The sequence below is a fragment of the Gopherus flavomarginatus genome, chromosome 4 (genome assembly GCF_025201925.1).
Source record: "Gopherus flavomarginatus isolate rGopFla2 chromosome 4, rGopFla2.mat.asm, whole genome shotgun sequence".
Classification (NCBI taxonomy): Eukaryota; Metazoa; Chordata; order Testudines; family Testudinidae; genus Gopherus; species Gopherus flavomarginatus.
Window position 1 is genome coordinate 7071972 of NC_066620.1, and position 24858 is coordinate 7096829.

Sequence of the window (24858 nt, forward strand, 5' to 3'; positions counted from 1 at the left end):
TCTAATACTTCAGTTCTAGGTCTAGGATTGTTGGGACCCCTTTTCCATTAACATCTGGTCTCTTTCTGCTTCGAGTTGCTTGGTCAGAGTAATCTGTTCTTGTAAAAGACGAATGTTTTCCAGTTTACGGCTTTGTCTCTCAAGGTCTCGGATTACTCCTTCATGCAGCCTCTGAAAATACAAGAGACATAGCTCATTATAGTGTGTCCTAGGTTGCGTAGAATGAATGCCTATTTGCATTCCAACATCTGTCACAGCACTGCCAAGTGTATAACTGTTGCAAACCTTTAATTCTATTAGTGACCTGAGCTACGTTTGGAGTCTAAAATTACAAGAGCTGAGATCTGATGTGTGGATGTTGATAAACCACTGGTCGCATGCCAGGAATACTGTATTTGTTGGCTTAGCTGTATGATCTTAATAGAATGATAAAGTGTTGGACAATAGTAAATATTGTATATTGATAAGCTCTACAATGTTCTGGAGAGACAGCAATCTCTCCACAGAAGACTGACTTCTCCTCCATCCTTACCAGAACTCAACTAATCTGCCCCAAATATCTCAACTTGTGTTCCTCTGCTTGAGAAGAATTTGAAGGTGACCTCAAAAGAATGTTAAGAAGAACTCTTCTGCTTCTTTATGATGTATAAAAGCTGGCTGAAAAGGTTTCTTTCAGCTTGGTTTTTTTTAAACTTAAAAATATCTAGTATGTAAAGTCTTCCCTGGTTTTGCTGGAGATCCACTGGAGGTCCCACAGCACGTTTATTGTGGGCTCTTGAAAAAGTAATATGTGATTTTACAAATATGTTCTTTCTTCAAAATGGTAATCAGACATTGATATATACAACACGGAGGCAACTTTTAAATGAAAATGTAATAGGATTACTGTAATTGAAAGAGAAACAGGTTTTCCGCTTTCTTTATTTTGTGCACTTGACAGCATTTTGGTCCTAATCCCATGGACAGACCTCTGCACCCATGCAGAGCCCCCAGACTTCAGTGGGGATTCCCATGCACACCTAGGGATCCACCCTCACAGAGCTCACAGTACGTTGTATATAGTCCATTTAACTGTTTTTCCTGTGTAGCCAGACCTTGATCCTGAAACTGGATCCCTGCAAGTGGATTCAACTGCTGAATCTGGGCCTTTGCCAATTTCCTTTTCTGTTTATGTGGGTGTTTTGCACAACAATAGGGGAAAGAAAGATATATTGAAACAAGAAAATACATCTGCAAAACCACAACAACTGGCAAAGGAACTATGTGGCAGGCGCAGTACCTGAAACTGTTTCTAACTCCTAGTAGATGTCAAGCTGATGGTGGCACATTTAACAGAAGATATTAAAATATGATATCTGATTAGGAAAACCCATGAAATGGTTGCATGGAAGCCAATACTGGAACAAGCACAGGGTTCTGTCCACATGGATCCAACTTCAGGATCAGGGCCATATTTTGTTACTACCAATGGTCTTGATCCTTGAGAGGCTTACATGCCCGCCTAATTTACTTACTGATATATGTAAAGTTAAGCTTGGGCATAAAAGTCTTTGCATCATGGATGATGTTTTTTTTTTAAACAACTAACAAAATCATCCAAAGCACAGGACTTGGTAGCGATGAGGGACTTCAACTACCCAGACATCTGTTGGGAAAATAACATAGCAGGGCACAAATTATCCAACAAATTCTTGTAATGTATTGGAGACAATCTTTTATTTCAGAAGGCGGAGAAAGCTACAAGGGGAGAGGCGGTTCTAGATTTGATTTTGACAAACAGGGAAGAACTGGTTGAGAATTTGAAAGCGGAAGGCAGCTTTGCTGAAAGTGATCATGAAATAGTAGAGTTCACGATTCTAAGGAACGGTAGGACGGAGAAAAGCACAATAAAGACAATGGATTTTAAGAACGCAGACTTTAGCAAACTCAGGGAGTTGGTAGGTAAAAGACCACGGGAAACAAGTCTAAGGGGAAAAACAACTGAAAGCAGTTGGCAGTTTTTCAAAGAGACATTATTAAGGGCACAGAGCAAATTATCCCACTGCATAGGAAAGATAGGAAGTACGGCAAGAGACGACCCTGGCTTAACCAGGAGATCTTCAATGATCTAAAAGTCAAAAAAGAGTCCTATAAAAAGTGGAAACTTGGTCAAACTACCAAGGATGAATATAAACAAAGAACACAAGTCTGTAGGGACAAAATTAGAAAAGCCAAGCCACAAAATTAGATCAAACTAGCTAAGGACATAAAAGGAAACAAGAAAACATTCTACAAATACATTAGAAGCAAGAGGAAGACCAAGGACAGAGTAGGCCTGTTACTCAATGAAGGGGGAGAAACAACAGAAAATGTGGAAATGGCAGAGGTGCTTAATGACTTTTGTTTCAGTTTTCACCAAAAAGGTTGGTGGTGATGGGACATCTAAAATAGTGAATGCCAGTGAAAATGAGGTAGGATCAGAGTCTAAAATAGGGAAAGAACAAGTCAAAAATTACTTAGACAAGTTAGATGTCTTCAAATCACCAGGAGCCAATAAAATGCATCCTAGAATACTCAAGGAGTTGACTGAGGAGATATCTGAGTCATCAGTGATTATCTTTGAGAAGTCATAGAGAACAAGAGAGATTCCAGAAGACTGGAAAAGGTCTAATATGGTGCCCATATATAAAAAGGGAAATAAGGACAACCCAGGGAATTACAGACCAGTCAGCTTAACTTCTGTACCCAGAAAGATAATGGCGCAAATAATTAAGCAATCAATTTGCAAACACCTAGAGGATGATAAGGTGATAAATAACAGTCAGCATGGATTTGTCAAGAACAAATCGTGTCATACCAACCTGACAACTTTCATTGACAGGGTAACAAGCCTCGTGGATAGAGGTGAAGTGGTAGATGTGGTATATCTTGACTTTAGTTAACACTTTTGATACTGTCTCGCATGACCGTCTCATAAACAAACTAGGGAAATACAACCTAGATGGAGCTGCTATAAGGTGGGTGCATAACTGGTTGGAAAATCGATCCCAGAGCATAGTTATCAGTGGTTCACAGTTATGCTGGAAGGGCATAACAAGTGGTGTCCCGCAGGGATCGATTCTGGGTCCAGCTCTGTACAATATCTTCATCAGTGATTTAGATAATGGCATAGAGAGTACATTTATAAAGTTTGCAAATGATACCAAGCTGGGAGGGGTTGCAAGTGCTTTAGAAGATAGGATTAAAATTCAAAATGATCTGGACAAACTGGAGAAATGGTCTGAAGTAAATAGGATGAAATTCAATAAGGACAAATGCAAAGTACTCCACTTAGGAAGGAACAATCAGTTGCACACGTACGAAATGGGAAATGACTGCCTAGGAAGGAGTACCACAGAAAGGGATCTGGGGGTCATAGTGGATCACAAGCTAAATATGAGTCAACAGTGTAACGCTGTTGCAAAAAAAGCAAACGTGATTCTGGGATGTATGAGCAGGAGTATTGTAAGCAAGACACGAGAAGTAATTTTTCTGCTCTACTCTGCGCTGATTAGGCCTCAGTTAGGGTATTGTGTCCAGTTCTGGGTGCCACATTTCAGGAAAGATGTGGACAAATTGGAGAAAGTCCAAAGAAGAATAACAAAAATGATTAAAGTCTAGAAAACATGACATATGAGGGAAGATTGGAAAAATTGGGTTTGTTTAGTCTGGAGAAGACTGAGTGGGTACATGACAACAGTTTTCAAGTACATAAAAGGCTGTTACAAGGAGGAGGGAGAAAAATTGTTTTTCTTAACCTCTGAGGAGAGGACAATAAGCAATGGGCTTAAATTGGAGCAAGGACAGTTGGACATTAGGAAAAACTTCCTAACTGTCAGAGCGGTTAAGCACTGGAATAAATTGCCTAGGGAGGTGGTGGAATCTCCATCATTGGGGATTTTTAAGAGCAGGTTGGACAAACACCTGTCAGGGATGGTCTAGAAGATAATACTTAGTCCTGCCTTGAATGCAGGGGGCTGGACTAGATGACCTCTGGAGGCCCTTCCAGTTCTATGATTCTATGATCATCAGCAGGGCCGGCTCTAGCAATTTCGCCGCCCCAAGCACAGCAGCACGCCGCGGAGGGCGCTCTGCCGCTCGCCGGTCCCACGGCTCCGGTGGACCTCCCACAGGCTTCCCTGAGGAGGATCTTCTGGTCCACCGGAGCCGCCTGCCACCCTCCCGGCAACGGCAGAGCGCCCCCCGCGGCGTGCTGCCCCAAGCACGCGCTTAGCGCACTGTGGCCTGGAGCCGGCCCTGATCATCAGGACACAAATGTATTCACAGGCACTACAACTGACTGGCTGAATGATGGAAAAAATAATTTATGAATAAATAAATAGCCAAATGACAAAAACGAATATTTTATTTAATTAATATCATCTGATACTATGTAGGGCTGAAATTATCAAATAACCTATTTGTGAATATTGTGACCAGTTCTAACAGAAAGAGGCTTTATTTCTCACCCAGAATCCAAGTACACATTTCAAGGGAAATAATTTGTTCCATCAAAATCATCAAGAAAAAATATTTTGTGCAAAAAATATTTTAATCGTATTGTCAAAAAATATGGAATCAAAGACAAAAAGTATTTCACCTAAAAATATCAATCTCTCTGGAAATGAATTTGATGAGAGAGATTTTTTCCCATCAGTTTCAGTCAATTTAATCCAGGTCATAAAATTACTACTACCCTGATAGACTGAGGAAAATACAGAAAAGAGGAAGAGATTTTGATTAATGCAGGCATCAAGCATCTCTCTTTATCCAATAAAATACAGCAGTCCTGTAACCTACCAGGCTGTTTTCATTCACTTTAGTGCTACACAGCTATATATGGGTTTTGCAAAAAAACCTTTCTATTTTGTCCCAAATGACAGAGATCTACCATTCATCATTAGCACAATCAGAATACATACAAACTGACTTGGGTCTGGTCGATATACAGAAGTTGCACCTGTTTATTTTTTCATCCATTTTGTTAAACCTGTGCAAGTTTAAATTCACTTGGCTTATCTCAAAATAGTTGATTAATGACAAAAATTTCTTAAATTAAATCAACAAAAACCAGACATGAACTGATTTAAGAGTGTCCACATTCGGGGTCTGCCTTGGTTTAACTAAATTTGAAAAACAGTTTAGATAAACTGATCCACTTTTGAGCATAGACAAAGCATTAGTACTTGCTGATCATCAGGCCCTGGATTAGAGAGGCCATTTTTGCTTATATAGTGCAGGAGAGCTGGAGGAAGAGTACACAAATGTGCAAGGTTTGAGCCATGTCTACACTATGGGCACGACAATGGCACAGTTACAGCGTCATAACAATGCCGCTGTAGCATCATAGCATAGCTGCTTCCTACAGGGACCGAAGGTGTTTTTCTGTTGCTGCAGGACACCACCTCCCCAAACAGTAGCTAGGCTCACGGAAGCATTTTTCAGGCCCTTGAGTACCATAGCTATGCTGACCTAACTTTTAAGTACAGACCAGGCCTTAGTTATAGCTAAGGGTTTGGCTACACTTGCAGCTGTACAGCGCTGGGAGTTAAAGCTGTCTTCGTACAGCTGTGTAGGGAAAGCGCTGCAGTGTGGCCACGCTGACAGCTACCAGCGCTGCAAGTGTGGCCACATTTGCAGTGGTGTTGGGAGTGGTGCATTGTGGGCAGCTATCCCAGCGTTCAAGTGGCTGCAACGTGCTTTTCAAAAGAGGGGGGTGGGGTGGAGTGTGACAGGGAGCATGGGGAAGACAGAGAGAGTGGATTTTTGGAGCTGACACTGTGTCAACTCCCTGCCTTGCAAGTTCCGACCCCTTCCCCCACCCCTCTCTCATTCACTAAATGCAAACAGCCTTCTTTCTTTGTTTTTTTCCTCACAGACCAGATAAGCAGCTGCTCCGAAACGGACCCTCCTCCTCCCGCCCCCCGTGCTGCTTCTCTCCTCAAGCAAACACTAGCTGTGGATGTTCCAAAGGGATCCCCCTACCTGCCTCATTCACAGCAAACAGGAGCTGTGTTTGTTTTTTAGATAAGCAGCTCTGGGAGCCCCCAGTTCACAACAAAACAAACAAGGGCATCACAACAAAACAAAGAGTGTTATCTTTACTTAAAAGCATTATGGGAAGGTTCCGGAGGTCAGTTACAGCGTAGTAAGATTAACCACTGTTTACACTGGCACTTGCAGCGCTGTTCTCTTTATTCCTCTCGTGGAGGTGGAGTACATGCAGCACTGTAGCCAGGGAGATACAGCGCTGTATGTGCCTTGCCAGTGTGGACGGGGAGTAAGTTACAGCGCTGTAAAGCCACCACCAGTGCTGTAACTCTCAAGTGTAGCCAAGCCCTAAGAAACTAGCGGAACTATGTGAACCTTTGAAGGCTGTATCCTTACACACCTCCGTCCCACTCTGCACCATCTTTTTCATTTCATGTCTCTGCTTTCCCTCATAGCCCTAATCAGGGACTCTGCTTTCCTTGTAATCTTTATGTCCCCATAAAGCCTATGGCCGTCGGTCCCCAGATTTGTGGTAACTAGAAATGTAATGGAGAACCTCAGCTTTCATTTAAGAACAGTAAGTTTTTGGCCCTATTGCTTGTGAACAGAGCCTTGAAAATGTGAACCATTAAGCTGATCACTAAAGTTGAAAGGATCAAGCAGTTGAAACCCACTTCTGCATCAAGGCTCTGGGGAATGCTAAGTATTGCCCAGTGAACACAATCATTTCATGTAAAATTCAGTTAAATTTGGGGTGTATCCCAAAGAATCATCTCACTAACCCTCCCTAAAATCTCTAGGCCAGCTGTCTGTGCCTAAAGTAGTGTGATCATGATGGACAGAGGAATAGATTACCATTTGGGTGGAAAGTGATGTGGACATAACATTGTTTCACAGGCCACCCAACAAAATACTAATGCTGACTGTGCCCTACCAGATTTTCCCAGCTGACCAGCAAGCTCCTATATACCCTCCACCTTTAAAGGGTTTCACTCAGTCCATTAGATCTGGCAATACAGTACATCTGCTTGGCAGCTGAACAATTGTTGAAATTCGTCATCCTCTGGAATTTCCAGTCAGAAGCACAGTGGCAATCTTGAATGTGCCTGACCAGAGACACTCAACACTATTCTGTGAATGGAGCTGAAGTTGAAGGTAGTAGCAGAAACACCGCTGAACCTACAGGAATCTTCACAGTCTAAGGAACAGGAGTGGGAAGAGAAGCCTTATGGTCTAAAGGAGGAATTGTGGCATGGGGCTACGGAAACTTATAGAAAGGTAGGAAGCATTGGAAATGATACAGAGAAAGGTGGAGACAGGGCTGTGTGGAGTCAGGCTAAGTCCCTATACTTTTTGTAACCTTAAAAAATATATGAGTCATTTTTGAGGGACTAACCACATGAATTTATCCACTACACAGTTCCCTTTTACATACACATACATGCACAAATTACATTAGAAGAACACTAAATTTGCACAGTTAAGCACTCAAGAGTGAGGAAATGCCAAATGTGCCATCTTAATTCAGCCCCTTGCATGGATGCGGTATGATACAGCCTTTAATTACATGATCACATGCTATTTTTCCTCACCACATCCCTGTGCACAGAATGGATGGTGCTGACTTAATGAACACCTTTTCTCCCTAAGGGTGATTCCTGTCCCAGTCCTCTAGGCTCCTAATCCCAGTCCAAGTCTCATTCCCTACCCAGTCCATCTTCCCTTCTGGGTTCCCCATCCAAGTCCTAGTTTCACCCTACCCCTCCTACTCATCCCAATTCCAGTTTCTTTCCAAAGCCACCAGGTTCCTTGTCTCAATCTAAGTCCCTCAATAACGCCGCTCCAAGTCAGGCTCTTGTACCTTCTACATACAAGTCAGGCAGTTTCCTCCTCCACGCTGCCTGGTGATGAAGCAGTGGGAAAACTGAGAGCACAAGACAGTCCCCCTGTTCTCAGTTCTGGTGTCCAACCCCAACCCAGCACAAAGCAGTGGGAGCAGCAATTGCAGGGAAAGTTCTGCTCAGATTCTAACCTACTGCCCCAAGATGGAGCATACTCAGCACAGACTGAATCTTCAATGAAGTTAGCTACTAAATGCCACCAAGTCTCTACTGAGCATGTGTGAAATGAAATATTTTAAAGGGTTATAATTTGGCCAGTTTTTCACAGAACAGCAGAAAGGCACATCCATGAAACAAAGGTCAAATGCCAAGCCTTTGCTCCAAATCAAGGACGTGCTTGTGCTTCTCAACAAACTGTTTGAAAGAATTATTTTAACGTGGGCAAAACAATGCATTTTCCCCATGTTGTCCTTTAAAATGGCTGAATTATTTTAGCTTGAAAAAAAATCAGACCAAGACATACAACCAGTATTAGAAATTTCCGTCTGAACAATTGCAGTTTGGCAAAGTTATAAGGACGTGAAAATGGGACCCTATAATGGGAACTGTTGGACAATCCTAGCTATAGGTGGTGCTCCCAGCCCCACCTACAAAAAAGTATTTCATTCCGAATTAGAACACTTGTAGTTGGATTCCTCCATACAAGGACTCAGCATCTTCTCAAGTGACACCTCATACCTTGTAGGACACTATCTTCAGGGTTGGGGTTCACTAGGAGTTATCAGATACATATGTACAAGGCAAGAACCTTCTCAAGTTTAAAGACCATGCAAAATCTTTGTCAGCTAAGAGATTGGATTGCTAGACTGAATATCCACCAGTGCAAACCATGAAATGCAAAGGAACAAACCGTTAAGTCAGTCAATGCCCCACCTCCCATCAACTCCTCTCCTCAACCACCTCCCATAACTTCACCAAAATCAGCAACCAATGTGCACCCTTAAGCAAGACAGAAGTCTACCCCAATATCAATTTAATACCTGAGTGTCTATATATTGCGCTTCTAGGAGATGAGCTTGAGGATGTGATAGGAGCTTGGAAAATTTACTGGCCATATACTAGCCAAAGGGCCAAACTTACTAGCCTAATGCTGATATGAACTAAAAGAGGAGGGCCATAACAGAGGAAGAGCTGGGCACAGACAGGGGAGAAAGGGTATTATTTGCAGATATGGGACAGGCAGATCTAGGCCTGCCCAAAACCAAAGGCCCTCCCGGGGAAAAACTGCTAAACCCGGGCCACAAGTGAGTAAATGGGACAACAAATGAAAAAACAGGAACAGAAGTGAGGTCAAAGGTTGAAAATCAAGGAACCAGAATGGGACCCCAAGCAGAGAATCCTGGACAGCACCCACTGCACCTCAAAGGCATCTAAGAACTCAGGGGACACTGCCCAGAGGAACTCTGCAAAGAGACATGATCAAACAAGGGAACAGAAATAGGCCCCACAATCAAAGAGTACCCCGCTTTCCAGCTTCCAGTGGCCATCTTGGCCATTCCAGGAGAAGGTAGATGAGGTCCCACATACAGAATCTCTCAGCATAGCTCAGAGGAGGGGAATGGCGTGAAGCACGAGTGGGTTCAGATGCTCCCGGGGCAGCTGGGAGAAAGGAGATACCATGGAACATGAGCGCGTACAGCGCAGCTCACAGGAAGGGGATCCCTTAGAGCATGCCCGCACCAGCGAGGAGAGTCCGAGACCGCTACCCAGGGCCCTGCGAGATTCAAAGGTGTGACCCCGGCTTTATGGGCACCATTTGGAACCAGCTGGATCGTGAGGGGGGGAAGGAACTGCAGGGCAGGCGCTGAATGACACGTTTGGAGGGCACTGGGGAGAGGAGCAGAGTGCTGGGTGGCACCTGGACTAGCAGGGGGCAGAGCTCAGTGACGGGCAGGACAGGAGGGGAGTCACTCTACTTGAGGGTCAGGGCCAGAACCATGTGTGGGCGGGGCCAAAGGTGAGGGGGCGTGGCTATGAGCGAGAGACAGGACAGCAGGGGGAGTGGCTCTGAGGGGCGGGGCCATAACCTCACGGGGGGTGGGGCTGAGTCAGGGCGCACCCCACGGGCGGGGCGGGGCGGGGCTATGAGTGAGAGACAGCACCTGCCTGGGGCGGGGCGCCCCCTCTCCCCCCAGTCCCCGGCCCCTCCGCTGGGGGGCGGCAGGTGACGCTCCCTCACCTCCTTGACGCGTCGCTGCTGGATGTGCACGGCGGCCACCGTCCCGGCCGAGAGCAGCACGGAGATGCCCAGCGCCACCTTGGAGGCCGTCGACATCCCTTCCCCCACCCGGCCGTTTGCGGAGCGCGAGCCGCCCAGCTCGAGCGGCCAGCGCCTGCGCGTGCGTGCCGGCCCGCTGCTGCCGGGGGCGGGACTCTGCACGGGCCGCGCGCGCGCGCTGACTCGCCCGATAAATAGAACGCGGAGAGACTCGATCCGAACGCCACCAGGCCCAGCCCAAAGTAATCGAAACCCGAGAAAGGGATTGGGGAAGGGGTAGAGCTCGGCAGGAGCGGGAGTCGTGCTGTAGTGTCCCCTGGGCAGGGGCCTGGCGGGGGCTGAGCTCCCGGTGCTAGCGCCTTGCACTGGTGCGAGGGGCGGGGGTGTCACTGCGCCATTGCCCTAACCCTGGCAAGGCATAGGAACAGCAGCCTGCCCTGGATGTTAAACTGGGAGGGAGCCAGGCCCCAGGGTCCCCCAGCAGTGGGAGCACCCACAGAGCCCCCCTGCAGGGCCCTGCCAGGTGGGACTGGTGTGATGGCCGCAGGAGGGCGAAGGACATGGGCCTGGGCATGCTGCACGGGAGACTCGCCAGGGCACTGATCTTCCAGCGCCGGGGGGCTGCTAGTAAAGCCCTGGCAGCAGAGGGGGCTGCAGCAGGCACGGTGTTAGTGCAGCCAGAGAGGGAAGGAGCTGGCTGGGGGTAGGAAATGGGGCCAGGGTGAGGGGCAAGCAGGAGTGGAGGCCCCAAAGGGGAGGCGGCAGGAGAAGAGTCACCAGAGGTGTGCTGTTCATAGTGGTGGGAAGATGAGGGCTGGGCAGGTGTTAGGGTCTAGGCCAGGCAGAGGACTCGCTTCACCTCCGTCGCTTCCTGGGCTCCCCCCCCAGCAGTGAGTTGGGAGCCCCGGGGAAGCCAGGCCTGAGTGGCAGGTGCCTCCTCTTGCTGCCTGGTGGTGGGAGGGCTTGGGCGATGCCTCCATGCCATTAGCACAGGGTCCAGTCTCCAAAGTACCTGTATCAGCCCAAATGGCATGAGGTCTCCCCATGCCATGCCCTGAGCTTGTGACCACAGCCCCTGCACAAGCCATGTGTACTACCGAGGGACATGGGACTGGTGGAGCCTCTGCAACAAGAGACAAACAGATGGGGCTGGAAGGAGCCAGCATCAGCACCAATCAACCGTCTGTGGGCATGGGCAGCCTGCCTCATGGCCGTGTGGGTAACTGTGACCCTCAGCCATCCCTCCGAGAGCCTTATAGATAGCTGGGATCCCCAATCCACCCTGCCCCAGGGGCTTGTGGGTAACTGTGACACCCCCCCCATCTCCCCAGGGCCTTTTGAATGGCTGGGATCCCCCATCCCCATCCACCCCAGGGCCAGCTGTGATCCGTTCCCAACCCAGAGTCTTGTGAATACCTGGGTTCCCCCTTGGTGTCCTCCTTGCCTGTCTGCCCCAGCACAGTCACTGCATTCCTGATAGATCTGCCTATGTCTGGGAGTTAGAGCTGGATCCAACACCCCTGTGTTTGGAGCTGTTCAGCCCAGGGCTTTGTGTCAGGCCCCTCATTCCCCAACCACTCACTTTTTCTGATGAAACCTCTGGTTTCCAGCATCCCCTTTGGCAGATGAGCAGCGCCACACTGCCCCGCTCACCCACTCTCCAGGAATGGAGATGGAGGAAGTCATGATGTTCTCCATGGGCCTCTGCCCCCCTTGGGCATGGACTCCCCTTGCTGATGACTGCCCCATCCCTCCTGAAACAGGGGCAGGGGGACAATCAAGCCTTTACATTTCCAGTCAGGATTAGGCACTCCAGGATTAAGGCCACCAGCCCAAGACTTTCCATGGGATTGCCCCCTGCTGAGGGGAGAGGCCATGCCTGCCAGAGGCCCTCAAAGGGCCAGTGACCCAGGTCTGGCTCACGCCCTGCTCTCTGCCCTGGAGTCGGCAGCAGCTCCTGATCCTGCTCCCATATCGTGAGCATCTCCGAGGTTCAGCGCTGTTGGGAAGCCTATGGGGATGGCAGGTTTGTACCTCAGCTGCTGGCTAGTGCCAGGGAAGACCCAGGGTGGGGAAAAAAGTGAAGGCAGCTTTAGAGAAACAGGAAGCCAGAGAGAAATGGCCCCTTGGGCAGTTTGTTAAAGGTGCTGTGGAAATGGCATAGGGGCTTGATATCTTAGGACCCCAACATTTTCACTGTTGCCATAGGGAGGGCATGGGGCTGTGGGGGATGGAGAGGGACCGACTCAAGAGAATTGAGAGATAGAACAAGGCCAGACTGAAGGAAGCGTCAGTGGGAAATAGGCTTTTCCTAGGGCATGTTGGAGGGATATGGGGTCTGGGGTGGGGTATGTGCCCACCCCTTGAAGAGGTGTGTGGGAGGAGGATACCTGTGCCTCAACCCTAATGCCTCCCAAGAGATCGCAACTGGAAGAATGTTTGAAGAGTCAATTGAGGGGAAGCTGAATGCAAAGACTCATGACCCCCAACTGAGCATTGGATCCGGTCCTTAAATTCCACAACCTCGCTTCCTAGACATGGTGCTGTAGGTCTAGAAAGCCTGCCCGCCCACCCACCTGCCATCTATACATCATCTGCATTGATGTGTCAGTCTATAACATTTCTGATGAGGTTAGGACAAGCTACCATGTAATTGATATCCAAGGAGACTCATTCCCCTTAGCACCCCCAGACCTAAAACCCATGATCCGCCCCTCAGACAACCTTCTCTTCCACCACCATGCAATAGAGACAAATGCTAAACAGAAAGCATAGCTTAATCACTACAACATAACACACAAACTGTCTACATGAAAACCAAGGGTCATTGCCCTATGAAAGGGACATCATCAGTTTAAGTCTCTTCTGTCTGAAATTGTTACCTATTGTGTTGAGGCAAGGCCAGATGGCTACAGTAAAGTTGTGAGGAACAGGTATGTTAGCCCCAGGCTAAAAAAATCCCTGGTACCATGGTAACCAAATGGCAGTTGCTCCAGGTTAATCAAGACACCTGGGGCCAATTAAGATCCTTCTAGAAGGCAGTGGAGCTAGCTACATTGATTGGGACACCTGAAGCCAATCAAGGGCTAACTGGAACTAGTTAAAAGCCTCCCAGTTAGTCAGTGAGGCACCAGGAGGGAGGTCCTGTGGTGAGGATAAAGAAGGTGTTTGGAGGGGGAGGGGAAGTAACCCAGGGAGTTGTAGCTGTTACAGAAGGCACTATAGACAGTTGTGATCCACAGGGCCCTGGGCTGGAACCTGAAGTACAGGGTGGGCCTGGGTTCCTCCCAACTCCTGATCAGACCAGGAGGAGTTGACCCAGACTGTAAGTTTCACCAGAGGGGAAGATCACTGAGGTGAGCAAATCTGCCAATAAGCACAGGACCCACCAAGGTAGACAAGGAACTTCATCACACTACACTAAGGCTAGGTCTACACTAGCACTCTTATTTGTAAAACTTTTGTTGGTTGGGATGTAAAAAACCCACACCCATCATTGACAAATTTCACAGACAAAAGTGCTGGTGTGAACAGTGCTATGTCCGTGGGAGACACTCTCCTGCTAACACAGCTACTTCCGGTCGGTCATTGGGGGTGGTTTAATTATGCCAATGGGAGAGGGCTTTCCTGTCAGCATAGGCTCTCAACCAGGAGTACATGCACCCCTCAGGGTATGCAGAGGTTCCAGGGGGTCCATCAACTGATCTAGATATTTGCCTAGTTTTACAACAGGCTATATAAAAAATACTAGCGAAGTCATACAAACTAAAATTTCATATAGACAATGACTTGTTTATGCTGCTCTATAGACTATACTGGGGTCAGCAACCTTTCCGTTGCTATGCTGAGTCTTCATTTAATCACTGTAATTTAAGGTTTTGCGTGCCAGTAATACAGTAATGTTTTTAGGTCTCTTTCTATAAGTGTATAATATAACTAAACTATTGTTGTATATAAAGTAAATAAGGTTTTTAATTTTAAATGGAGCTTCTTAAATATATTAAATTAAAATGCAGAGCCTGTTGGACCAGTGGCCAGGACCCAGGCAGTGTGAGTGCCACTGAAAATCAGCTCGTGCGCTGCCTTTGGCATGCGTGCCATAGGTTGCCTACCCCTGTACTATACACTGAAATGTAAGTACAATATTAAATATTCCAAATATCTGTTTTTATAAAGAGAAAAAGCAATTTTTCAGTAATGGTGGCTCTGACACCTTTGTATTTTTTGTCTGATTTTGTAAGCAAGTAGTTTAAGTGAGGTGAATCTTGAGGGTACGCAAGAGAAATCAGACTCCTGAAAGGGGAACAGGAGTCTGGAAAGGTTGGAGCCACTGTATTACAACCATCTTTAACGCACTAACAACCCCACACGCTTCCCTTCTCCCCCTTTCCCTTTATGATTGGAGGGGTATTAACATCCTCTTCACTGTGAATGAGCCCTTGAAATGTGTTAACTACTTATGCTAAACAATCTCAGTTCCACCTGGTATTTAGTTGTGACAAAGTTGGTCCAATAAAAGATATTACCTCACTCACCTCTTCAAACACAGAGACCTTCCTGAATTCAAGGCAGACAGCTTCATTGTGGGAATACTCCCAGGTCTGTATTTGTATTCTTGCCCTGAGCAACCAGGGTCCACACCACGCAAACTGCTGGAGAATGCAGCAGAGCTGGAGTGACCAAGCTGCCACGTCCTTGCAAGTTTTGGGGGTGTTATTTTGTAGTCCAGCAGTAATGTGGCATGCTTCTATGTGGCAGCACATCAGATGGTAGCCACAAATGGTTCAATCTTGTGAATCTTATTTCTGCGTGCAGCACTTACTATGGTGGATCAAGCCATAACCTGAAACAGGTCCTCCCCACACCCACTATTGTGTATATACAGGCAGGGGCAGCTCCTCAGCGGTAGTCAATTATATAGACCCGCTCACTTCCATAGTGCTATGACATTTGCCACTGCTGAGGACCTGCCCCACTGAGTACATAAGAACAGCCATACTGGGTCAGACCAAAGGTCTGTCTAGCCCAGTATCCTGTCTTCCAACACTGGCCAATGTCAGGTGGCAGAGAGGGAATGAGTAGAACAGGGAATCATGAAGTTATCCATCCCCTGTCGCCCATTCCCAGCTTCTGGCAAACAGGCCAGGGACACCATCCTTGCCCATCCTGGCTAACAGCCGTTGGTGGACTTTACATCATAAAGTGCTTAGTGCTTTTCATTATGAAGGAGCCCAAATCGCACTGTAGAGGACATAAGTTTTGCACAGAAGAGCATTAAATGCAGCTCTCAAAGGATGACCACCCCCTAGTAGGGCAGAAAGTACACTTAGTCTCTTCATTTACTCTGACCTTCCTGCTGCTCCTTAGCAAGAAAATACACTGAAGAAAACAGTTGCTGGAGAGGAAGAAAAGAATGGAGAGAAGGAAAGAAAGTGGGATTTTTTTTGGGGGGGGGAGAGAAAAAAGGGTAGGGGGCATGAACTACTCAAGTGGAAGGTTATGAAGTTGTATTTACCTGTGATTTCTTCCTGTTCACTCTAGCTTGTGTTTTAGGCAGGACTCAAGATTCTGGTTTAAAATGATAGACGGGAGGTGAGGCCACATGCCCTAGTTAGACAAGGCATGGCAGGCAGGAGACCTGCACTCTGCCCATGGTGTGATGGGACATTGGGCAAGTCACTTCCCCATCTGCCTTGTCGTTAGCTCTTGAAAGCAGGGACTGTCACAGCCCCAAGACTAACAGAGTTCTGATCTCCATCAAGGTCTCCAGGTGGTACAAATTACACACACACCACTGCATTGTTCAGGTTGAGACGTCCAGCATTTAAAAAGAGTGAAACTCACTGACACCTTTAACTCTGGGGTGTCCTGACTTTTAAGTGCTGGGCTTTTAAGTGTGTGCATGCAATTTCCTAGATTTAAAAAAAAAAACAAATAAATCAGACATTCCATCATGCAGCAATACATAGACTCCCACAAGAGTCAGCAACAGGTTTGGAACCTTGAGATCCACCACACAGATCTCTGCCTCTTGGGCTAATAGAGTAACCAATAGCAATAGTAGGTTGTCACCCTCTGTGTGGACCAGTGCTGGGAGGGGATGACACTTTCATAGGTATTTGTTGACAACAGAGAAATCTTCAGCCTCAGGAACCTTGGGTTCCATGCTCGGCTCTCAAGAGGAGTGTTGCCTAGTGGGCAGCCTCTTCTGCCCATTTCCTACAATCCTGACCCTTCTGTCCCGACCCATCTGTACTAGTTCTGTCTCATCCCCAACCCAGGTCCAGTTTCCTTGCCCAGCCTATCCTAGTCCCCCCCCCCCCCCCTCCAGTTTCCTAGTACACTTGCCCAGCCACTCCCAATTCCCTCACTTCCCAGCTCCTGGTTTAACCTGTCTCTCTGTCAGAGGTGGCTCTAGGGATTTTGCTGCCCCAAGTAGGCATGCCTGCGGGAGGCCCACCAAAGCCGTGAGACCAGTGGACCCTCCGCAGGCATGCCACCAAAGGCAGCCTGCCTGCCGCCCTCGTGGCGCCAGCAGAGCATCCCCCGGGGCTTGCTGCCCCAAACACACGCTTGGTGTGCTGGGGCCTGGAGCTGCCCCTGCTCTCTGTCCCCTGGCATCCAGTCTATCTTCCACCAAAGTTCTCCGTCCCTGCTGGCTCCCAGTCTCCCTCCTCAGGTCCTCGTCCAGTCTTAGGATAGGTGTACAGCTAAAACACTACAGCAGCTCGGCTCACTCCCAGGCCCTCTCTTTTCCCCTCTGCATTCAGATCAGTCAGCTTCCTCCACACTGCCTGGGCATCAGCACAGCAGGCATTCAGTGCTGAGAGGAGACAGACCCCCTATTTTCCATACCAGCGCCTGGTCCTGGCCCACACCAACCCAGAGCAGCAATTGCAGGGAACATCCTGCTCAGCCTAGCCCTGGATGGCACATGCTCAGCACAGATGGAATTACAGGGGATCTAGCTGCAAAACTCTAGTCCAGCAGTTCTCAAACTCTTGTACTGGTGACCCCTTTCACATGCAAGCCTCTGAGTGCAACCCCCCCATATAAATTAAAAATACTTTATATATTTAAATAAACACCATTATAAATGCTGGAGGCAAAGCAGTGTTTGGGGTGGAGGCTGACAGCTCACAACCCCCTATGTAATAACCTCATGACCCCCTGAGGGGTCTCAACCCCCAGTTTGAGAACCCCTCCTCTAGTCAGACTCTGAGCCTGTGTGGGCTGCAGTTTTTCAAGGGCTTATGATTCAGCCTGAGTTTCACAGGGACAGGAAAAGGTGCATACCTGGCTGTCATGGATCATGACTGCCCTATAGCACCTCCTGCTGGCCAACTGTGGCACTCTTTTAGTTTCCTTCCCTTGAAGATTGGTGGGTGAACAGCTGAGACCTGTCTCTGCTAGAGCAATGGCTAGCCTGCCAGCCAAGTAAACAAATTTAACCCCATCCATCCAGGCTGCCAAAAGTCTGGCTAAGAAATCGCAACAGACAAAGAGCTCTTCTGGACTTCAGGGGCTTCTTTTCAGCCCCCCTGCCCTGTTCCCAACTCCTTTCTAAGTTATTTTCAGGAGTCCCTCTGGCTCTGGGGTTCAGCACTCAGACCCCAGGCTGGTTCATCTGGAAAACCATTCTCAGCCCCTCCCATGCTCTAATCCTTGCATCTGCCCCGGCACAGCACACTAGGCTCCCAGACTGCCTACCCTAGCCCAGAGCATTCAACAGCAGCACACTCACTCTCCATAGCTTCACACCTCACAGACTGACCTCTTGCTTGCCCTCACAAGCCCTTTTTGTAAGGCCCAGGCACCCATTCAGCTACCACCTCCTTTGGCTGGGAAGCAGCTAATTTATTATGGCACAAAGATGAGTGGGCTCATCTCCCCTTAAAAGGGCCAGTCACCCTTTGAAACTGACACAAAGGTCAAACTTCCAGTCCCTGCCCCAAAGAAAACTGAGGTGCTGTGGATTCTCAGAGGAAAGATCACCGGTATTTACCACGGGCAAAACAACTTTTTTCCTCTTGGCCTTGTTTTTGGAAACAACTGAACCGTTTTGGCTGAAATTTTCCAGAAACAATCAGCCTGAGGCAGACACCTAATGCAGAAAAATTCAGCCCAAATAATTAATGTTCGGGAAAGTTATAAGCAACAGAAAACAGGGTCTTATAGTGGGAAGGGTTGGGCAACCTTAATTGGTGACACTACCGGCCCTGCCTATAATATCAATTTTGTACCGATATTCTGAAGGAGGAATGGGCATCTTACTTTTTAAAGTATATTTGTTGCTTTCTGTCTCTTCCTGATGTCTCTTTCCTGTAAAACAAAACAGTGTTGGCTTAAACAAAATACTCAATGATTCTATTTACATCTCTTTGGATTGAATGGTGTCGTTCCTTCCAAACGCCAACTTGGAAACTCTCAGTCCAAAAGGAGATTTTTTTTAAAAAAATCATGTTTAGGAAGTTGTGAGCCTGTGAAAGAGGAGGGTTATACTGCAAACAGGTTTGCAGCCCCAGCTGTAGTGTTTTGCCACCAGTTGAATGCTGCAGTGTATCTGAAACCCAGCCATGATCTGAATGGGAACCCAAACATCATGAAATGTATAAAGCTAATCGTTGTTCTCAGTTATAATCTTCTCATATCTGAATATTGAGCAAACACGATTAAACCACAGTGCAAAATTGGCTTGGCTGATGACATCTGAATTTGACATAACTGTTTTGTCCACATTGGTATGTTTACTAATGTGTAGATGATTATTCATATTTCTGTCTGGTAGCAGGAAATGATACCACATGGCATTACATGAGAGGGAGCCAGGCCAGATCCTCAGCTGGTGTCAATCAGCATAGCTCCATTGGTTTACACCAGCGGAGGCTCTGGTATTAGCAGTGCAAAGGGCTAAAATCCGAATCAGGATGGTTTTGTGAGAATGCAGAAACATATGAGCAAATGGGTCTTGCAGGTTATTGCACGACCAAGATGGATCTTATTGGTCCAGGACTGCCTCAAAGGTATTTCACGGGATCTAAGTTGTGCAATGAAGAAACTCAGGTGTCCAAGTGGTAGGATGAAGGCTGTCTACTTCAGGAGATCACAGTACATTAGTGGGGCCTGGTCTACTCTTAAATTAGATTGACCTAGCTACATTGCTCAGGGCTGTCAAAAATTTCACATTGTGCGTAATGTAGTTAGAGTGACATCAACACACCCCACCCCACCCCGGTGTAGACATAGCTAGGTCCTAGCTACCACCTCTCAGAGAATTGGATTAACTACTCTGATGGAAACCCTGCTTCTATTGATGTAGGAAGCATCTACACGATGGACCTACAGTCTCACAGCTGCATTGGCTGTAGCGTAGACAGCCTGGGTCTCCCATATAACAAGGAGTGGGGTATGGGAGAAAGGATGGCATTGTTAAGGCAGTGGATCGTGAGTGACTCAGGAGAAATGGGTTTAATTCTCTCCTCTGCTACAGAATCCCTCTGCGACCTTTGCCATGTCACTTAGTGTTTATGTTCCTCAATTCCCCCTATGTACAAAGGGGATAATAGCACTGTCCTAGCTCACAGAGGTGTTGGGAGGTGCTTATTTGCATGGGATGGGAGTCATATAAGTACCTACATAGGACAGTGGACCCTTTTTCTCCAGTGCAGACAGGCCTGACACATGTACAGTTGCCCTCTGTAGCACGTCTGAGGTCAGATGGTGAGTGGACAGCTCTTTTTAAACCAAGTCTTCAGAGAAAAATATCTTTGGCCAAATGAAGAAAAAATATCATTAGAATGCTTAGTCAAACACTTCTATGGGATTTTCAGAGGTTCTTGCTGAGGTCAGAGAGCCCCAGCACAACATGAGCCCTTGATCTTCCCTGATGTTTGTGCCATGTGCAGGCTGATAATGAACTGCTAACTGTATTTGCTTGTTTGGAGGTGCCTATAGACATATTGAGTATTGTGCAATTCACTGGAGGTGGGCCTACTAGGAGAGGCCTTAAAAACCAAAGTTCTGTCTGCAATGTGTGGCTACAGAGCCCACGAGGGCACCTTTTCTAAGAGTGGGAATTTGCCCTGGAGTCCTTAGCCAACATTTTCCCTCCCCAGACTAGAGCTGGTGGTGTTCCCGCATGCACTATATACAATCTGTGAGGCGCTTTGGAATGCAGGGCCTTACAATAAAGGTTTATTATTAATTATTATTATTACAAACAGAATAACTGAGTCTTAAACTTGCATTTTTTTCCCCCAATGTCTTTTTTGAATCTTAAAAACCAATGTCTTGTCTTTGTTTTTTGTTCCTGGAAGACACTGTGCACACCTGGAGAACAGATGTATGATGTCTCTGCTGTCATAAGCTAAGTAAAACCTGATTAACTGGAGCAGGGGCAGGTTTATTCAGACTTTAATTGTTTGTGTTTTGTTTTGAGTTATTTCTGTTAGCACCTTGTTAACCAAAAGAAACACGTTAAGAGAGGATTCTTTATCACTGATTCATTACTCACTCTTTCACTTAAGAGCTGCACTCTGCTGTCCCTGTGCCTCCCAATAAGTTCTCCAGCAAAGCCAGGGAAAAGCAAACTTGACATTTTCTGCTATTTCTGAGGCTAAAACTAAGCAGAAAATACTTTTCTGATGGAAGCTAATAACCATAGTACCTGACTGTTTATACAGCACTTTTCATCAGTAGATCACAAGCCACTTTGCAAAAGTGGTTAGTATCATTATTCCCATTTTACAGATGGGGAGACTGAGGCCTACATAGGCAAAATGAGTTGCCCAAGGTCATCCACCAGGCCGGTAGCGGAGCTGAGAACAGAGCCCAGGTTTTTCGGTTGAGAGCACAATGTAATGCTTTTATTTTCCTTTTCAGTTCACCTTGTAAAAAAGTTACTTTTAATTTGCCTTTGCCCTTCCTGGTTCAGGCCAGAAGCAGGCAACACTAGAAAGCCAGCAAGGAACTCTGTTCTTGTAAGGTCTCCCAGCCATGTTTTGTAGACCCAAGGGGTTCATATACATGATGGACAAAAATCTACATTTTGGGGCAGTTTGCGGAATCAAACCAAACCTCTGACCCATGTGAAGATCACCCAACACATTTGCAAAGCCTCTGTGGCTATAATGAATTGTAGGAGGTTATAAATCAGTTAGGGGCCAAAGTCTCATAGTCCAATAGTAGGAGGAGGGTATAAAGACAGAGAGCTTTATAATTACTGTACAGTGACATTTTATTTCACACAATCTTTTCCAGAGGTAGAAAGAGAGAGGCAGATACAGCAGCTGTAACGCTGGGAGTTTAGTCTGGGCAATACATTTAGAGGCGTGTTGTATCTGCAAACATTGTAAAACACAATGGTGATAAAAGCCCCTGTGCCAAAAGGGTAGTGAAGTAATCCAGAGCTAGGAAGGAGCTTGCACGACAAGGGAATTCTATGTATGGTTTGCATGCTGAGCTCCCCAGGATGGAATCCTGGGCACCAAATTATGGCCCCCCATGTAGGTGCACTGGGGGGCAGGAGGGAGAGCAATGGAATCCTCTCCCACAAAATGCCAGGCAAGGGCGGAGGGATACTAGTGCTGCTGGCAGCAGAGGGAGCATATCTGGGAGGGTGATTCGAGCCATGGCCTCACTCTTTGGGCAGCAGCAGAAGGGCTGTGCGGGAAGCAGTACAGGTGAGGGGCTGCTGGTGAATGCACTCCCCTCAGGGCAGATCCTCAAAAGCATTTAAGCGCCTAACTCCTATTGATTTCAATGGGACTTAGGCACCTAACCACCTTGGAGGGTCTGGGCTGTTATGCCTGTCTCTCTGTTATGCAGGCAGTGTACCCCTAGGCACCACTTGCTCTTGCAGGGCACCGCTGCCCCGCCCAGCTCCGTTCCACATCTCGGAGCCTTAATATGACCCTTAATATACAGGGGGACATTTCTTGTCAACACCATCTGCACTCAGCCATATGGGCACAGAAGGGAAACCGATCGCATCGGGGAGGGCGTTCACCTGGCTGAAAACAGGAGCCTGGCCAGCACAAACAAGCCAATAAGACCAACAAGGAGTCCGGTGGCACCTTAAAGACTAACCGATTTATTTGGGCATAAGCTTTTGTGGGTGTAAAACCCCATAGACTGCATCTGAAGAAGTGGGATTTTTACCCATGAAAGTTTGTCCAAATAAATCTGTTGGTGCCATCAGACTCCTCGTTGTTTTTACGGCTACAGACTAACACGGCTACCCCCGATACTTGAAGCCAGTAAGCGTGCAGAATAATTTTATTAATGATGGGTGCCTTTCCGAAAGGTCAGCTAGCTGTATGTTAGCTAGAATAGGGCATACCTAATGACAGGCACCAGTGGCCCAGCGGGTAACACCAGTACTGTGCTAAGAGGTCTGAGTTCAATTCCTGGCTCTCCCCTTAAGAAGCTGTGTGACTGTTTCTCTCTCCTCCCTCCTGTGCTTTGTAAGCTGTTGGGCCCATGGAGTGTCTCATGGGAGTGCAGCTCCTAGTGCCTCCAGATCTCAGTTCAGGCCTCCAATCACTATTGAAATGTCAGTGTACAAGTGACACTCAGCCTATCACCCCCAGGCTGAGAGAGACTTTCCCAGCATTACTGAAAGCCAGGGCAGTAGGATATAAGATAACAGGCATGCTTTCTGTAATATAAACTGTGTGTCAAGATCAGAGGGGTAGCCGTGTTAGTCTGGATCTGTAAAAGCAGCAAAGAGTCCTGTGGCACCTTATAGACTAACAGACGTATTGGAGCATGAGCTTTCGTGGGTGAATACCTGCTTCGTCGGATGCATGTGCTTTCTTATTCCACCTGTTTTTATGGCAAAATAAATTTGTCCAACCAATGCAAACAAAACCCAGGTTCCTTCTGTGTTTCATTTCCCCTATTTTCCTGTTATACTCCCCTTGGGGCAGGGCTGCACATACCAGATACAATGGTGATGATAGGTCGTTGTGGCATAAGGACTTCTGCTCACTGAAATCTGATAGCTTTACTCATGTTCAAGACTACCTTACTTGGCAAGTAGTCTCATTAAAATCAATAGAGCATGGGGCTTACCAACCTGCATAATCCCATTCTAGCCCACTATAAAATCCTAGTCTAAAGCCCTGGCCTGTGAAAGGCCCGTGGTTATTCTGTTCTGCTGCTGGATCAAGTCTGGTGTCTTTGCTCTGGACTGTTCACAACATTACAAAGTTTAAAAGTTAATAGGCCAGTTCCAGTTATGCTCTGCTCTAATATCAACTAATAGCTATGGCAAATGAATGCCCAAATACTCACCTCCCTGCAACAGAAGCAGTGAAAACACTTAATACACTTCTCTGGGAATTGCTGATGTGTCATGTTGTGCTAGTGCTCAAAGACCACAGGATTGGTTGGGCACAGAGGCATTGTACTAGGCACAATGGTACAAACCCATGGGGCCAGATCCTCAGCATGTCTATGCCAGCATTCAGTTCACATCACGTATGGCTCTGGCCCTGTACTCTTGCCCCTTGCCTAGCTATTTGTCCCTGTGCAGACCGAATGCAAAGCAGTGTAACATGCTCTCATGCTGACTGAGCAGCATTTTACAAGGCACTCACTTTCCACCGCAGTAAGTGACAGGCGAGGAGCAGGACAGAGAAGAATCAGGCCCGCTGAAAGGAATGGGCAATTAACAAATAAAAGCCATACGCTTCACAGATGCTTCTGCCAAAGAGCTCCAAATAGAGGTCCCAAGTACCCCATTTGACACTTGCATTGCTTTAGGCATTTGCATAGCAGACCCATAACCAGGTCTTTTCCAAATTGTGATCCTTGGTTTGCTCACTATCCCGCACAGGGAGGGCAAATCATCGGCCAGAGCCACTTCCAAGCAGTCTGGGGCATCCCCCTAATGTTCCCCCCTGCTACTACCACCGCCAGTGCAGGCCCACCGATGGGAGTGCTAGTGTAAACCTAGCCACGCTGTCATCTAATACTCCGGGCAGATCTAGGTGACAGAAGCTGCCAGCATGGTCCTGTCTATACTGTAGCACCTGTACCACAGGCACCACCTGGGGGAATGGACCAGTGGCAGCAATGATGGGAAACTTCAGGAAAAGAAGTGCAGTGTAGACCATGCCCATGAGCCTCTCAACACAAATGCTATTGGGAGAAAATGGGTGGGTACTGTACACCAAGCACAACCTGGCAGACAGTCTGATGTAAACAGAACTATGTTCATTTTAAAGGACAAGGAGATGCAATTTTCATGTTTGCGTACACCAGATTTTATTACAACTTGATAGTATGACATGCATGAGGAAGTCCCAGAACAGTGTAAGAGTTGCCATTTGTACTCCTCGTACAGGTAGTTTCTGTAATGCAAGGTTTACACTTAAAGGGGATTGCTAACACAGATATTGTTTGCAGGGGAGCTGAAGATGCAGATGTCCTAAAATACAGCCCCCACCTCCCCTTGGTACAGCTTAATAGAGATGTTTGAACTGTAGAAAGAGTTTTAATTATTTTTAGGAACATAGGAACTGCTACACTGGATCAGATCTGCGGGAAGCTATGAATAGGTAGTCATGGGGTAATCTGCCACTAAGGAAAATTTCCTCCTGACCCTTATTAGTTAGAGGCTGAATTATGCCTTGAAGCATATGTATTTATATCCCTGCCATGCTCTTGTTGTTTGTTAAAATGCTTCCTGTTATAACGCTGGATGTTCTCGTTATCTGTATAAAT

General features: G+C 47.0%; 1 protein-coding gene across 1 annotated transcript; it reads right to left on the reverse strand.

The window, feature by feature from the left end:
• Positions 1 to 14: 14 nt before the first annotated feature.
• LOC127050369 (protein PET117 homolog, mitochondrial) lies at positions 15 to 10271 on the reverse strand. Its single transcript, XM_050952259.1, has 2 exons — positions 10090 to 10271; positions 15 to 171 (listed from the first exon to the last, which is right to left on the reverse strand). The coding sequence occupies exons 1-2, from the start codon at positions 10183 to 10185 to the stop codon at positions 22 to 24; spliced, it is 246 nt and encodes an 81-aa protein (XP_050808216.1). The 5' UTR covers positions 10186 to 10271; the 3' UTR covers positions 15 to 21.
• Positions 10272 to 24858: the final 14587 nt, after the last annotated feature.

What these genes read in the sequence shown, in the direction of transcription:
- LOC127050369 (XM_050952259.1), bottom strand. Translation starts at nt 10,185, where the DNA reads ATGTCGACGGCCTCCAAGGTGGCGCTGGGCATCTCCGTGCTGCTCTCG. An exon ending in AGCAGCGACGCGTCAAGGAG is followed by an intron (nt 172 to 10,089) that starts GTGAGGGAGCGT and finishes TTGTATTTTCAG; the next exon opens with AGGCTGCATGAAGGAGTAAT.